This window comes from Labeo rohita, chromosome 17, assembly GCF_022985175.1.
Source record: "Labeo rohita strain BAU-BD-2019 chromosome 17, IGBB_LRoh.1.0, whole genome shotgun sequence".
NCBI classification, from domain to species: Eukaryota; Metazoa; Chordata; class Actinopteri; order Cypriniformes; family Cyprinidae; genus Labeo; species Labeo rohita.
The window spans coordinates 9,818,883-9,835,876 of NC_066885.1; the positions used below are offsets into that span (position 1 = coordinate 9,818,883).

Sequence of the window (16,994 nt, forward strand, 5' to 3'; positions counted from 1 at the left end):
CAATTAGCATCTTGTGAAGTAGAAAGCTGCACATTTAAAAACAGAACGAAAAAACAAATCTATCAAGACTTTTAATTTTAACTGTCACTTCTGGCCAAAATCCATAAGGATTCCTCCAGTGAAAAAGTCTGTCTTCTTTTGTCCTCTCACAAGGCAACTTTATCATTGTAGAGGGCAATATTATGGATAGGGGACTTGTATTTTGCCAGGAAGAAACAGTTTGAAGTTAAAAACATTTTGCTTCACAAGACGTTAATTGATAGACTGGAGTCCTGTGGATTATGGTGATGTTTTTATCAGCTGTTTGGAATATCATTCTGACGGCACCCATTTACTACAGAGAATCCATTGGTGAGCAAATTATGTAATTCAAAATTTTTAATGGCCTGAGGGCACATTTTCAGCAAATTTTCATTTTTGTTTGATCTATTCCTTTAACACAGGTATCATCAAGAAATTATTAACAAGCGATTATTTTTGCTCTACTTTCTGTATTGTAGGAGCATGCTGTGACTGTAACAGAGGATTTTATTGAGTATCTAACAGAAGGCGCCGTAGCCATCGAGGTTTACGGACACAGGCAGGCCGATCCAGGCAGGAACCCAGCTCTGTGGGACCTCAGCATCATCCAGGCCAAAACACGCACTTTACGTGACAGGTAAGCACAAAATTGAGCTTCAACCACTAACCCTAACTCGCTACAGACTTTCAGAAATATAGAGAACATTAGGGTGGTTTCCTGTTTTTGGTTTGACTCTTACGTGCGCTCAGGTGGAGCGAGGTAACACGCAAGCTTGAGATGTGGGTGCAGATTCTGGAGCTGAATGAGAACGGAGAATACATGCCCGTGGAGGTGGTTCCAGCACGAGATATTCGCACGGGTGGCATCTTCCAGCTCAAACAGGTCAGAAACCACATGTTCCTGCATGGTTTTAAATGATACCACTGTAAGTCTGTTAGCCCACAGCTGCTGTCTATACTTGTTTGTTTCGATATGAAAAACCATAGCATGAAATACCTCATGGCTGTTTTTCAGTCATATGCCCGATACAGATTGTTTTCGACTTCTAGGCATGAGAGTTTTTTATTTTAACTTGTGCTCTGTTATTCTGTCAACAGAATATGTTTAATGTTTCGGTTTAGGGTTTTTGTCATTGGATTTAAACTGTTTGTGTTTCGCTTTCTTTAGGGCCAGTCTCGGCGGATTCAGGTAGAGGTGCGTTCAGTGCAGGACTCCGGTACAATGCCTTTAATAGCAGAGATTATTCTGGGAGTGTCCGTCGGCTGTGTGGAGATCAGGCAGGTGCGGATGACTAAAAACAATGAGCCACAGGAGGTAAAGTTTTTTTTTTTTCCACTTAAACATGTAGAATTTAGCAGGGCGACGTCTAGATGCTGTCTCAGAGTCTATAATGTTTTTTGTTTTACTGTTGTAGCCTGAGGGTGATGAAATGGACAGTTATCAGGTATGTTTGGTTGTCAGTACTTTTGTAACAGATTTTAGTTGTTAATAAATTTAAGTAATTGATCATTTTTATTTTATTTTATTTTATTTTTCATGGTGTTGTGGTGCTTCCACTGAGGTGCGGTTTTGAATCCATTCTGCGTCATTTCCTCATTCCATTCCTGTCTCTCCCACTTCTTTCCTGTCTTTCTCTTCTGTCCTGCCCATTAAAGGCATAAAAGGCCCTTTAACAAGTAAAAAAGCATTTGTGTTTATACTTTTTTCCATCAACCTGTAGGAGCGAGATTTGGAGCGTCTGCGGCGTCAGTGGCTCACTGCTCTCACTAAGAGACAAGAGTATCTGGACCAACATCTTCAGAACTTGGTCAGCAAAACAGGTAAAAAAAAAACAACAACAAAACAAATAGACACATGTACTGTTTTGTAGTTTCAGCTCAGTAATGGGCTACAAAATTGTGCTTTCCTCTCTTTATTTTGTTGTTAATTAGCTTTGTTTTGTCCTTGTTTGGCCGGCTCATGTAGCTGCCCGTCACAGTCTTTGAGAAACAAGCAGACTGATTAAATATAGAAGCAGACAGAAGAAATGTGGATCTGATTTTGCATGTTTCTGTTTGTATCACATGATGCCTTGGTCCAAAATCCAGCATAGCTCCTTTTTGTTTTTTTGCTGGGCAAAAAATGGAATAATGCATACTCAAAAACAGGTGGGGAAAACTGAACTAGATCTACACTAATTGGGCAGCGTTTTATCGCTGCATGTCCATTGATTTTAATGTTGTTGTTTTTTTTAAATGTTACTATAAAATTAAATAATAATTGTATAGATAAATAGAAATGTGAGTAAATTTTTATTCTTTTTTTTTTTTTAAAGAAATTAATACTATTATTATTATTATTATTATTATTATTATTATTATTATTATTATTATTGTTATATACAAGGATGTGTTAAATTAATAAAAAGTGATAGCTAAGGATTATATTATTAGAAAAGATTTATATTTTGAATAAATGTTGTTTGACTGAATTAGATCCACACTGATTGTGCAGCATGTCCAGTGATTTTTTTTTTTTTTTTTTTTTAATAAAATTTAATAATACTTTAATAGATAAATAAAGATGTATTTAGATGTGTATGTACACAGTAAGATTTTTGATGTTTTTTTTGTTGTTGTTGTTGTTTTTGTTTTATTTAAGAAGATTCTTATGCTCAAGGCTCTGTTTATTTGATCAAAATACAGAAAAAAGTAATATTGTGAAATACTATTACAATGTAAAATTGTGTTTTTCTATTTTAGTATGGATCAAAATCTAATTTATTCATTTGATCGAAGCTGAATATTCAGCACCATTACTCCAGTATTCAATGTCACATGATCCCTAAGAAAGCATTCTAATATGCTGATTTATTATTAATGTTGAAAACAGTTGGCCTGTTAATTTTTTCATTGGAACCTGTAAAACCTTTTTTTCCAGGATTCTTTAATAAATAAAAAATTAAAAATAAACAGCGTTTATTTCAAACAGAAATTGTTTGTGACAAAATAAACTACCATTTAAAAGTTTGTGGTCAGTACATTTTTATTCTTTCTTTTTCTTTTAAAGAAAGTAATACTTTTAATCAGCAAGGATGTGTTAAATAGATGAAAAGTGATAGCAAAGACTTATATTGTTAGAAAAGATTTATATTTTGAATAAATGCTTTTTTTTTTTTTTTTTTTTTTTTTTTTTTTTTTTTTTTTTTTTTCATCAAAGAATCCTGAAAAAAGTATCACAGGTTCCAAAAAATATTTGGCAACACAGCTGTTTCCAACATACATAACTCTAATAATTAATCAGCATGTTAAAATGATTTCTGAATGACTATGTGCCACTTAAGCCTGGATTAATAGCTGATGAAAATTCAGATTTGCATCGCATGAATAAATTATATTTGAAAGAATATTAAAATAAAAACCGTTTTATATTGTAATAACATTTCACAATATTACAGTTTTTTTTTTCCTGTATTTTTGATCAAATAAATGCAGCCTTGATGAGCATAAGAGAAAGGGGAAACACTGGGGACTAAACACTCTGCTCTCTATGAACAGATAAATCTGAGGATGATGTGGAGAGGGAGGCCCAGCTGCTTGAGTGGCGTCTGACGCTCACAGAGGAGAGAAATGCAGTGATGGTGCCCTCTGCTGGCAGTGGAATACCAGGAGCTCCTGCTGAGTGGTACAGACCTGCTACAACCATACTGAACAATTTGCATTTAAACTGAACACTTAAATTATGTATGTTATAGATAGCTTGCAAACATGTTGTCAGAGGTTTGAATGATATTTAATAACAGTTCAGCTTAGTTTTATGCAGTTTGCTTTTTAGGGAGGTTGTTACAATTCTTAAATTACAGTATGTGTTTTAATAAATTAATATTTGGATTTAAAGCTTTGTTTGCTAAATGAATGTCAGCATCAGTTAAACAATTTTACACATTTTCAGTCAAGTATTTAGGCCATGGGTTGATTTTTGTGTCTCTCTTGGCAGGGTTCCAGTACCTGGGATGGAAACTCACATTCCAGTGCTCTTCCTCGATTTGAGCAGTATGTTTTTTCTGCCTGCTGAAGAACAGCGATGTTCTTTGCAAAAATGCAATGTCCTCTCTGTGACCTTTTCTTCCTCTGCAAGCACTAACAATCATTTTCACACTCATTCTTCCTGTGTTTCTATTCTTCCTTTCTGCAGCTGATGACTTCAGCTCTCAGGAGAACCTAGATGTTCCCGAGGCGGGTGGCTGGGATGCCATGCTCAGCTCGGAAGATGAGGATGAATATTTTGACCTTCAGATTGTCAAACACTATGATGGAGAGGTGAGAATATGACCTACGCACCCTCAGGGCTCTCAGAGGCCCCCTGGTTGAATTTAAGGGAATGTGTTAAAAACTATTTTTCTTCCAGGTAAAAGCCGAAGCTTCTTGGGACTCCACGGTTCATGAATGTCCACAGCTGAGTCGAGGTGCTGCACCAGATCAGAGAGTATACTTGATTGTCCGCACCGTGGTGCAGCTCAGCCACCCTGCAGAGATGCAGCTAGTCCTGCGCAAACGCATCTGTGTGAACCTCACTGGACGACAGGTGCGGGATAGCCTACTTTATATAACCTATACTATCATCAGAACTGTAGAAAAGTGTTTTTGCACTTTTTACATACATCTGTGCCAGATATTTTTGGTGCTTAGTTGCTATAAACCTTATACTTCCTAGGGAATTTCAAGCTTTAGATATAAAAACCATGATTTTTATATATTATCTCTGCATATTTTTGATTCTTTTTTTTTGGTTTAAACAGGGTTTTGCTCAAAATTTCTTGAGGAGAATGTCCACCAGGAGCACTATTCCTGGCTGTGGTGTGACCTTTGAAGTAGTCTCAAACATCCCAGGGGTAAGCATACAAAATTTTCTATTTAAAAAAAAAAAAAAAAAATATATATATATATATATATATATATATATATATATATATATATATATATATATATATATAATTTATATATTTATATAATTTATATAATTTTTATTATTATTATTAATGCATAATATAAATACTAAATAGTGCACTGAATTATATGGGTTTTTCAGTGAACAATGATAATGTATAATAATTTAATAATTTAAATTCATAGTAGTATGTTAACCAAAACTATTAGGATAATCCTAAAATATTAAATAATCGAAATATTATTAGCTCATACACTGCCGTTCAAAAGTTTGGGATCAGTAATATTTTTAATGTTTTTTTTTTTTTTTTTTTTTTTTTTTTTTTTTTTTTTAAGTCTCTTATGTTTAAAGTTCCATTTATTTGATCAAAAATACAGGAAAAAAGTAATATTATGAAATATTATTGCTATTTAAAATGAGTTGTATATTTGAATATGCTTTAAAATATAATTTATTTATTCAATGCAGGGATTTTTTTATGAGCAATTACTTCAGTGTCTTCAGTGTCACATGATCTTTCAGAAATCATTCTTTTATTCAATATGCTAATTATCATCAATTTTGGAAAACAGTTGTGCTGCTTAATATTTTTTGGACCCTGTGATACTTTTTTTTTTTTTTTTTTTTTTTTAGGATTCTTTGAATAAAAAAAAGTTTAAAAAGAACAGCATTTAACATCACTGATAATAAATCAGCATATTAGAATGGTTTATGAAGTATCATATGACACTGAAGACTGGAGTAATGATGTTGAAAATTCAGCTTTGCATCACAGAAATAAATTATATTTTAAAATATATTAATATAGAAAAACACTATTTTAAATTGCAATAATATTTCATAATATTACAGTTTTTTTCTGTATTTTTTAATCAGTTAAACAGCCTTGATGAGCAGAAAAGACTTCTTGAACTGCAGTGTATATACTACTGTAAAACTCTCAGCAACACTTAAAGGCTGTGTTAGTTGGCTATTATGAGAAAGCTGCTCTGATAAAGTTGCATACCTGGTTTCTTGAGTCAGTTTGTTTACGATCACCTGTCTCTCTCGGCTATGTACGTCAGCAGGACAGTCAGAGCTCAGAGGACAGGGAGATGCTGGCCCGTGTGGCCACCAGTGCTGAGAACCCCAAATCTTCAGACAACGAAGCTGCCATAGAGAAGTACCTGCGGAGCGTCCTGGCTGTGGAGAACATCCTCACACTGGACCGTCTGAGACAGGTCACACAGCTAGAGCCACTAATATAATTTGAACTGATGAAATTGCATTTTATCATCTCGTTCTAATGTTATATCCATTTGAGTATATAGTTTATTTGTTTTAATCTGAATCTTAAAGGAATAGTTCACCCAAAAATGAAAATTCTGTCATTAATTACTCACCTTCATGTTGTTCCAAACCTGTAAGACCTTTGTTCATCTTTGGAACACAAATTAAGATATTTTTGATGAAATCCAAGAGCTTTCTGACCTTGCATAGACAGCAACACCACTACCATTCTTTGCACACAAAGACGTATTCTTGTAGCTTCATAAAATTAAGGTTGAACCACTAGTCACATGGACTATTTTAACAATATCCTTGCTACATTTCTGTGCCTTGAACGTGTAAGTTGCTGTCTATGCAAAGTCAGAAAACTCTTGGATTTCATCAACAATATCTAAATTTGTGTTCTGAAGATGAACGAAGGTCTTACTGGTTTGGAACGACATGAGGGTGAGTAATTAATGACAGATTTTTCATTTTTGGGTGAACTATTCCTTTAAGAAAATGAATAAGTTTGTTTAAGCTTTTTCCTTTTAATGAATCAGTCAAACTGATTCACAATGTTTGTAAAACACAGCAGTATTTTAATTAAAAACATATTTTACACTATAAATGAAACATGAATGCTGCCAGTGCACTAAAACGGTGCAACAGTGTATTAAAACGAAAAGTCCTATGAATCATTTCACTAAACTGAATGATGACTTCCCAGTGCTGTCTAGTTATGATGTAAATGTAAATCTTTTTTTTTTTATCTTGTGCTACAGGAGGTGGCGGTGAAGGAGCATTTGGCAGGTAAAGGCAAGGGCAGCAGACGCAGTCTCAGCTCTCCCAGCGTGCACCGGGTAAGCACATCTGCAGCCTTAAAGTCATCTTAACAGACAGAAAACTCAGCCTCATCAGAGCCTGGCACATTCTGTGTTCACACATCTTTTTCATTTCTAGTTATCTGGAAGCAGACAGGATCTGTCATTAAACTCAGTGCTGGATGACAACAAGGTAAGATTCTAGGGTGTAAATGAGACACATGGTCCACCAAATGAAATGGGACCTTTTATGTAACTTCTGATATCCAATTTACTTATCTAAGAATCGATGGGAGAGTCAGCAGGATATCTTCGCGACATCCTCTCAGTTCAGCAAAACACTGCCACGACCATCCAGACCTCCTACGCCACCTACGCAGAATCAAGACCCCGAGCAAGGTACGACATGACGGTCACTCTTAAAGGAGATGTCCTTTATATATAATGTACACACCCTCTTGTCATCCAAGATGTTCATGTCTTTCCTTCTTCAGTCGTGCAGAATTTTTTTTTTTTTTTTTTTTTTTTTTTTGAGGAAAATGTTTCAGGATTTTTCTCCATATAAAAGACGGGTATGGTGCCCCGAGTTTGAACTTACAAAATGCAGTTTAAATGCGGCTTCAAATGATCCCAAATGCAGTTGTAAACAATCCCAGCTGAGGAAGAAGGGTCTTATCTAGCAAAACGATCGGTTATTTTCATTAAAATAATACAATTTGAATACTTTTTAATCTCAAACGCTCATCTTGCTTTGCGCTACTTACACTCTGGCTCAAGACAGGGTATGTTGAAAACTCCAATTGTATTTTCTCCCTCAACTTCGAAAATCATTTCATTTCAAAATCATCCAACATTGCTGCAGAAGTACTGACGCAGTCTTTGCAAAGTGAACATGCAAAGAAGATCAAACACCCTTAACAAAAAAAGGTAAAACAGGGATATAGGACACTTTTGAAGTTGAGGGGGAAACATGAGATGGGAGTTTTTCGACATACCCTAACTGTCACGAACCGGAACAAAAACAGTCCAGGCAGAGTAAGACAAGACGAGCGTTTGACATTAAAAAGTATATAAATTGTATTATTTTTATGAAAATAACTGATCGTTTCGCTAGATATGACCCTTATTTCTCAGCTGGGATCGTTTACAACCACATTTGGGATCGTTCGGAGGCTCATTTAAACTGCATTTTGGAAGTTCAAAATCGGGGCACCAATGAAGTCCATTATATGGAGAAAAGACTGAAATTTTTTCCTCATAAAACATAATTTCTTTACGACTGAAGAAAGACAGACATGAACATCTTGGGTGACAAGAGGGTGAGTACATTATATGTGAATCTTTGTTTTGGAAGTGGACTTCTCCTTTAAAGTGAGCGCTACAGGATGTGGACTGTTTCGTCTGCAATAAAATCATCCTTTTCTGTTTCCAGCATGAACCACTCTTTATTTGACTGTCCTTTCAATTTTCAACTCTCTGTTCTCTACTGTGATTCATTTCTAAATTTCTATTTTCTAACATGATTTATAATTTAACAAATGCTTATTACAGAGAAAATCTGGGGTTTGAACCTGAAACCTTTTAGTTACCACTGAAAATCTCTCCTAGTCTTGTTCAACTTCAGTTTGTTTTCACCTTGTCACTTTGAGATCTGTCAAAAAATGTCGGTGTGACATTTTTGTGCGACTGTGACTTCATGCACTCCTTTCATATCTTTTCTGCATCTGTCTCTGTTTCACCCTCGTTGTCGTCTTTCTCCACACCTCTACCTTGCTGTTTGCCTCCTTCCCAACCCGCCCACAGGTTTTTCAGGGCTTGCTGCTTCTTATATCTCCCCAGTCAAGGCCCTGGTTCCTCAGATGCCCAAGCTGCTAAAGTCCCTGTTCCCTGTGCGCGACGACAAGAAAGATTTGAGACCCTCTCCACACTCCCAACAGGTCTGGTCATGTTTTTGAATTTTTAATTAGTAAACTATGCCTAAAACATTGCTTTGTCTGTCTGGGTGAGCCTCTTTAAAAAATTGTCAAGAAATTTCAAGGTCACATTGAACCCTAAAACCTTAAAATGTAAAAACTGTAATAAACAACTGGTAGCGTGTATAGTATATCAGTCTGGCGAGTAAACAAAAAAATGTACTGCCCAATGGCGATTCTGTTGCCAAGGTGTGCATAGAGGATTGATAAATAAGAAGAATATGTGCATAAATAAAAATATAATGAATAAACAATAAATACATTTTTAAGGCGAAATAAAATAGTAAATTAAAGTCCAGTATATCGTAAATATACTGGACTTTGGGGGATAAATAAATGAATAAAAAAATAAATGTTTGTTATTTCTGTATGTGTTTTTATATAATGTTTTTTCTTGTCATGTTTGATGAGATTTACCCAACGCTTTGTTCCCATGCAGAACTCAGATTATTAAATTTATTCAAAAGACATGCAATGCCTATGGTTTGCAGTAGTACTTCCATGGGGTGATTTCATGCATAAATGCAAAAAAAAAAAGATGTAAAATATCAGTCATAAAAATAGCCATTTTAGCGCCTACAAAGCCTGTCAGAAATATGCTGCATTTAGATGAGTAAATCATATGTGGTAATCAAAGAGGGATGCAAATCCTCTTGGCCGATTTAATTTGAGTCAATTTTAGATTCTAGTGTAATATCGTTCTGTTTTCATGCCTCCTCATTTCCATATAGACAGAAATTCCATATGCTACGATTACATTGCCCATATATCTGTGATATATTATCCATCTCGTATGAGGAAAATTAAGTCTTTAAATTAAGCCTTATTGCTTGGTAGTGGATTTTTTTTGCGAGGAAACTGGCTTTTTTTGGTTTTCCATGATTAAAACAGTGTCCTCATTTTGTCAAAGTAAATCATGTCAGGGAAACCTGATTATATGTTAGGCAGGAGTCCATAGATAAACTCCAGTGTTTAATTTCCCCAAGATTAATTGTCAAGCCATACCCTTTCATCATATCTCCCAGCATGCTTTCGACAGAGGCGTAGAGGGGAAAAAAAATATGACAGTGATATTTCATCGTGTACATCACTCCTCCCCTGCACGCAGACTTTTGATCTGTCAGTACTTTAGATCAAACGTAATCCGAAGGCTCCCAACATAAAAAATGAACTCGTGACACTTAAATCAAGCTTTGTGCCGCCTCTCTGAAAACCATTACCGAAATCGTAAAAACAAATTTAATACGTTCCATTCATCTCTCCAGCATATGCCACGAATAATGATGCAAACAGCCAACAACCCTGATGAAGGAAGAGTAAGAATAGAACCGGTAAGTAGATCTCCACTCTGATCTCATGCTCCATCTTTGGTGAAATTAAATAAATATGAATGATGAATTGGGTTACAGACTTGTATTTTGCGAAAGTATAGCCTAGGAAGATATTTTAAGAGCCCAGTCTTTCTCTCCTGCATGTGATGTAAATTGCATGCTATTAAATCTGTGGTTTTCCTAGCATGTGCTCTCTGTGTGAGAGTCAGATGATAGGTTGAGGTGTAGTTAAATGTTCCTTGTGGTTTTGGACGTCCTTCCCCGTAGGTTGCAGTAATGGGGAAGAGTCCCGCTTCAGACAGACACTCAGATGGGCCAGATGCCCCGTCCTCTATGCATGATCCGCATGACCTGCCCCTGAGCCCCATCAGCGAGTCCTCCAGTGGCTATTTTTCTACTAGCGTCTCCACTGCCACCCTTTCCGACGTCTCCATAGCTTGCGGGGACCTTACCCCTACTCCCAATTCCCAAGCGGCTCCCGTAGCATCCAGGCACGACAACGAAGACTCTCTACCGACCCCTGTTAATGCCTCTGTTGCTCCTGTAGAAGCTGGGCTAAGATCTGACAAGCCTAGAAAAGATGAAGACACCCAGACGGCCCACAGGAATGGTGTCACCACCTCTCGGCAGGAAGCACAGCTAAATACGACCCCTCCCCTGGTGTTGAGTACCTCCACAGACAGCCCTTTCTCCCTCCAGAAAGTCAAAGCCAATGAACTCAGGTCTTTCAGTAACATTCTCGGAGATGGAAAAGCAACCACGACGCAAACTAACAGCCTGGAGAAGCTGGAGATAACCTTTGACGATGTGGAACCCAAGGAACTTGTTTGGCTCAAGGTGGGAGGGAGAGTCACTGTCGGATCCAGCAAGTCTGGCACGGTCCGCTACATCGGCCTAACGCACTTCTCAGAAGGCATCTGGGTCGGGGTCGAGTTGGACACTCCCTCAGGTGAGTCAAATCTTCCAATATCCAGAGTTGTTGACACTAGGACTGTCCTGATTCCTCGATTCAATTTGAGTACTCGATTTTACTCGACTGCAGTTTGCTTGTGTCGAGTAACCAGCAAAATAATGGAAGTGGCCCATTCCACAGACGAGAATCCATGCAATGTAATATTACAACATTTTCCAAGGCTGCATGATATATTAAACCCATTTAAAATCCTAATAATGCATAATTTTATTGTGAAGTAACAAACATATGCGATGCAGGTTTAATATATGCACTTTAATTGCCTGTAGGTTATGTATGTGTGTCTCAGAGTGGCTCTGTTTACAGTAAATGCTGCTTCACACAAACTCTTATCTACATGTGTGGAGCATCTCAAACTCGTTCATCCGGAAACGCAATGTGCACCATTTCACCATTTCAGGAGACTACATTAGCATCTTTCTCAATATGCTAACTGTTCATTGCGATTTCAAAAAAAAAAAAAATTTCAGACAGCACCGATAGTCTTGTGAAACACAGCACCGTTGCGCTACCGGTGTCCAGAGTTTGAATCCCGGCTTGAAGACCTTTCCTGATTTCGCCCCCCTCTCTTTCTCCGACTTCGCTTCCTGTCAGCTTTAAACTATCCTGTCAGAATAAAGGCAGAAACACCAAAAATAAAATAAAAGTTCAAACTAGGGCTGTTACTAACGACTATTTTATTAATTGACTAATCGTCGATTATTCTGACGATTAATTGATTAATCTGATAATTATAATAAATTGTTGTCGTAATAAAAATAGACCTAAGCAAACAATAGCTTTTAAACATGACTTATATGAATATAATAGCAATGAGGCAATAATATTTCAAATAAAGTATCAAAATCAAGTAATTATGTAAGTATTCTTAAAAAAATAACAAATAACTGCAGAGGGTGCCAAAGGCGACGATTGTGATCTAAACCTTGTTTAATATTGACTAAACATTTATTTGAAATATCCACTTAATCTTAAAGGCTATTGCTTGCTTAGGTCTATTTTTATTACCACACATACACAAAAAAATCCATATAGTCTATTAATCGTCAGAATAATCGACCGATTACTCGATTAATTGTCAGAATTTGAACTAATTATTATTGTCTCATTGCAATCATATATGTATTTCAGGTATTTTAAAGGCTATTGCTTGCTTAGGTCTATTTTTATTACTGCAAAAAAAAAAAAAAAAAAAAATCCAAATAGTCTATTAATTGTCAGAATAGTCGACTGATTACTTGATTAATTGTCAGACTTTTAACTAATTATTATTGGCTCATTGCAATCATATATGTATTTCAGGTATTTTAAAGGCTATTGCTTGCTTAGGTCTATTTTTATTACCGTAAAAAATATATATAATTATCCAAATACTCGATTAATCGTCAGAAAAATTAACTGATTACTTGATTAATTGTCAGAATTTGAACTAAGTATTATTGTCTCATTGCAATTATATGTGTATTTCAAGTATTTTAAAGGCAATTGCTTGCTTAGGTCTATTTTTATTACCGCAAAATATATATATTATTATTATTATTATTATTGAAATACTCGATTAATCATCAGAATAATTTACTGATTACTTTATTAATTGTTAGAATCTGAACTAATTATTATTGTCTTATTGCAATCATATATGTATTTCAGGTATTTTAAAGGCTATTGCTTGCTTAGTCTATTTTTATTACCACAAATATTATATATAAATATCCAAATACCCGATGAATCGTCAGAATAATCAACCGATTACTCAATTGTCAGAATAAACAACCAAGTACTTGATTACCAAAATAATAGTTAGTTACAGCTCAAATATACACATGAAGAGTTCACATGCAAAAGCCTGTAAGTCCATCTGATGTTTTTCCTTATAAAAACCTTTTTTTTTTAGGTGTCTACCTAAGTACCAGTACCTCTGATTGGGCTGAGCCTGGGATTTAGCGAATTTAAAGTAAAAGTATTTGATGGACGTATACTATGTGTCGAGAGCATTCGCTCCGTATCAATATCTTGTTTTTGACCGAAGAGGCTTTAGAGGCTTTTGCATCTGAACTCTTCATATATAATTATCCAAATACTTGAATAATCATCAGAATAATCGTCTGTTTACTCAGTTAATTGATTAAAAATCACCCAATTACCAAAATAATCATTAGTGCCAGCTCAAGTTGACACGTTTCCTTGGCGAGAACTATTTACAGTGTTCCCTTTGTATCCACTAGGTAAAAATGATGGTTCCATCGAGGGCCACCAGTACTTCCGATGCAACCCTGGTTACGGGGTGCTAGTCCGTCCAGATCGACTGACTCGACGGGAAGCTTCCAAAAGGCACACCGAAAATCGCCGCAGCGGGGAGTTCAGTCAGCAGCTGAGGGGAGGAGCCGGCACTGCCATTCAGAAAGGAGAGAATCGCAAATCCTGGACCAGTTAATTGACAATGAGCTGAGCAGGACCTAACCGAGGTCGAGGAGGTCAACTCCATCCATCACTGTGCTTGGGGCTAATGGAGCATTCAGATACCCAACTTTGCATGGAGGTGGTACCAACATTCCCTTACAAACCCCTCTGTCAGTTTCGGTGCTATGCTAATGTGTAGCATGTGGGAGTGCTATGAATTTTAACATGCTGCTTCGGCTGTGTTCCTTGGTTTGGCATCTCAAGCAAGTCTCCTTGAGTTAACCGTAAATGAATCCTCCGAGATCAACCATTTTTGTTCGTGCCCCCGGACTTGAAACAACAAATGATGCTTGATTTGTCTTCTCTGCACAGTCAGTAATCGATTTTTAGTTTCCTGAATGTGCCTTTTAAGTCAACCCATTTTTTTGTTTGGCATCCCTCATTGCACCTTCGTAACACTAGTAAATGGAAGACACGTAAGAGATTAACTCAGGGATCCGATCGGAGTTATTGAATACGCCCAGTTGGGTTTTCAGCTGTAAGCCACTATCAATGAAGGGTTGCGTGTATTTCGCAATAGGTGTCGCCCTGAGGAAGTCAACGCAGGTTTTAGATGCGAGTTTCATCATGTTGTGAAGTACCACTACCACTTGGCCAGTGATTGGACAGCTAAATCCACAAGATGAGATATTTTATTTGGTATTATCAGTATTTTAGACAGGAAACTGCCTGCTTGGTGTGTATCCTTAAATGCACGTAGATTTGACTGAATTGGCACATTCAGGCTTAATTGACTGGCTTAATTAGGCTCTCTCTTAATGCTTTTGATGATTGGACTGGATAAAAAGTATTTTAGAGTGGCTTATTTACAGTCTGGTGGGTTGCGGCATGTTTTAGCAAGCAGCCTTTTTAATTGGAATTGGGTTATTGAAACTACTTTAAACTCAACTTCGTGCTACAATTTAAAGTAGCTGATTGGTTTCTAAAAGACTGTCTTCCACAAGAAGGTCACGGTAAAAGCACATTCCAGTTTTGCGTATTGGACCAATTCCTGGCAATACCTTCAGCTTATTTATTCAAATTAAAAGATCTAAAAGCGATTTTGTTATATTTTTAGCATACCGTATGGGCAAAGTGGTCACATTTATATAGTTTTTTTTTAACAAGGAGCTTGTGGATATGATGCTTGCTCACATCAGATGGAGAAGAAAAGACGTGTTATTTCATTCCTTTTATATACTATTCATAGAAATCATGATGTGATTTCTGAAGTCTAATGCAATATCAAATTATTAAAATCTATTTTAATGGTTGTAGGTATGTAAATTGAATTTATAAAGTGTGAAAATCCCATAAATGGAAATTAATTTGCACATTTGATTTATAGTAGATAGCTTATGTGCCCAAAGGGCACTTAGTTTTGTTGTAAATTAACTTAAACTAACCGATGATCCACTGTAAATCTGCTTTTCACTGGATTTGGTGCTCAAAAGTCAAAACATTTAAATTTTCATCTGAGAAAAGATGCATTTCTCCACAGTTTGAAGTTGCCTTTTATTTTTCCTCTTTGTGTTGTCAAAATTAGCATCTTCCCATGTTTTTTTTTTTTTTTTTTTTAATGTATCTTGATCTGTGCCTCACTCATAATGAGAAAAAAAACAAACGCACACATGGAGCACGTCTTTGTTGCTGTGAGGCGGTGGGATTTTAAGGCCTGCTGGGTCACGGTAGTAACTAGTCATTAAGTATTCATTTAAAGGTAATGCAAGAACAGATGGATTGCCTTTAGACTGACAAGTTTCGAAGTTTATTTTAATGCATTTCTGTTGTAGCAATAACGTTAAAAACGCTTGTAGGAATTTGATGGTTCATTGGTTTGAACCTAATAAGTTACTTTAAAAAGAAAGGGGAAATGAACTTATTGAAGACATCGTTTTTGGTAAGCGGATCTCCACGGCCCAACGTTGCAATCATAGTTGCTTTTAACTACTATGTTTATTTTGTTTTTAAGTGCAATTTGCTATTTTTCTTCATCATTAAAACGGTTGAATGCACCCCATTCTGTTCAACGTCAGCAAGTCTTTTAGTAGCAGTCATGACACCTTGATCTCTCATAAATGGCTTCGATCCAGAGCCATATCTGAGCAACCACACAGTGGCCTTTTGAAGTCAAATACTAAATACAGGTGTGGAGACTCGTTCTTTCCTCCTGTTTGAAATCCTTTCCATTAAGGGCATCAGGAGAAAGAGGTTTTGAAGGAAGCTTTGGGCCCTGCTGTTTACACAGATGTCAGACCAAGCTCTTGGCAGGAAGTTGCTGCTCTACTTCTGTAGTTTTTTTTTTTCTTTTTTCTTTTTTCCCTTTTTCTGAGCAGCGAGTGGACGACTCTGTATTTCACCACTAGTCTGTGCCTCGTCCTAATGGTTTCTTGTCATGAAAGTTGTCCCGTATATATGGCGCGTTTGAACCCAGAGTATACGTGTGTATGTGTGTTTTGTATATAGTTGCATCTTGAGAGTTCAATCTGAGCACAAGGCTGGGTTTGATTAATTTAATTATCTGCAATTCTATGCTGATATCCAAAGAATAATCATGTATAATAATTCATTTATAATTTCTTTTATATTGACTGTACAATAATCTGGCTGTAAAGAAAAAATAAAACGTGAACTGATTTACACATTTGTCTTATTACTTTTTTTACATTTGTACTTTGAGTTGAAGTGGGGAAAAATATTGTACTTTAAGGACCATTGGTCAAATTTAGATTTTTTTTTTCTTTCAAAGAAATTAACCTTATTTTTGGGTTGTATAAAAAAGTAAAAAAGCCCGTTTCCACCACTGAATAAAAAATGTAATTAAGAATTTTTATCTCATAATTCTGACTTTGACTCGGAATTATTACGAGTATAACTGGTAAGATATAAAAGTATAAGATATAACTCGCAATTCTGCCTTTTTTTTTCTTTCTCATAATTGAGATACAAACTCAAAACATGTCTTTTTTTCCCCCTCAAAATTGGACTTTATAACTCATAATTTGCTACAAAAAAAAGTCAGAATTCCCATGATACAAACTTGCATTTGCAAAACAAAAAAAAAAAAAAAAAAAAAAAGATTTGTGCATTTGAGAGAAAAAAAAAGTCAGAATTTTGAAATACAAACTTGGATTTGCAAAAAAAAAAAGGTCAGAATTCTGAGATATGAACTTACATTAGTGGGAAAAAAAAGTCAGGATACAGAGATACAAACATGCATTAGCAAGGAAAAAAAAAAGTCAGAATTCAGAGATACAA

The 16,994-nt window shown here is 35.9% G+C and overlaps 1 protein-coding gene across 3 annotated transcripts in view; it reads left to right on the forward strand.

Moving 5' to 3' along the window:
* The window catches only part of kif13ba (kinesin family member 13Ba), a 54,965-nt gene extending 38,589 nt beyond the window's left edge, over nucleotides 1-16,376 (forward strand). The window contains exons 23-40 of one of the 3 annotated variants that reach the window (XM_051132880.1): nucleotides 501-658; nucleotides 772-904; nucleotides 1,190-1,336; nucleotides 1,437-1,466; nucleotides 1,743-1,842; nucleotides 3,559-3,685; nucleotides 3,998-4,053; nucleotides 4,196-4,320; nucleotides 4,409-4,585; nucleotides 4,800-4,892; nucleotides 6,013-6,168; nucleotides 6,982-7,059; nucleotides 7,160-7,213; nucleotides 7,305-7,419; nucleotides 8,824-8,957; nucleotides 10,259-10,324; nucleotides 10,592-11,273; nucleotides 13,523-16,376. In XM_051132880.1, coding sequence (XP_050988837.1) covers nucleotides 501-658; nucleotides 772-904; nucleotides 1,190-1,336; nucleotides 1,437-1,466; nucleotides 1,743-1,842; nucleotides 3,559-3,685; nucleotides 3,998-4,053; nucleotides 4,196-4,320; nucleotides 4,409-4,585; nucleotides 4,800-4,892; nucleotides 6,013-6,168; nucleotides 6,982-7,059; nucleotides 7,160-7,213; nucleotides 7,305-7,419; nucleotides 8,824-8,957; nucleotides 10,259-10,324; nucleotides 10,592-11,273; nucleotides 13,523-13,731 — 2,640 coding nt within the window. In that variant the 3' untranslated portion in view covers nucleotides 13,732-16,376. The remainder of the gene's footprint in view (nucleotides 1-500; nucleotides 659-771; nucleotides 905-1,189; nucleotides 1,337-1,436; nucleotides 1,467-1,742; nucleotides 1,843-3,558; nucleotides 3,686-3,997; nucleotides 4,054-4,195; nucleotides 4,321-4,408; nucleotides 4,586-4,799; nucleotides 4,893-6,012; nucleotides 6,169-6,981; nucleotides 7,060-7,159; nucleotides 7,214-7,304; nucleotides 7,420-8,823; nucleotides 8,958-10,258; nucleotides 10,325-10,591; nucleotides 11,274-13,522) is intronic. The other 2 variants (XM_051132882.1, XM_051132881.1) reach the window with 2 other exon arrangements.
* Nucleotides 16,377-16,994: the final 618 nt, after the last annotated feature.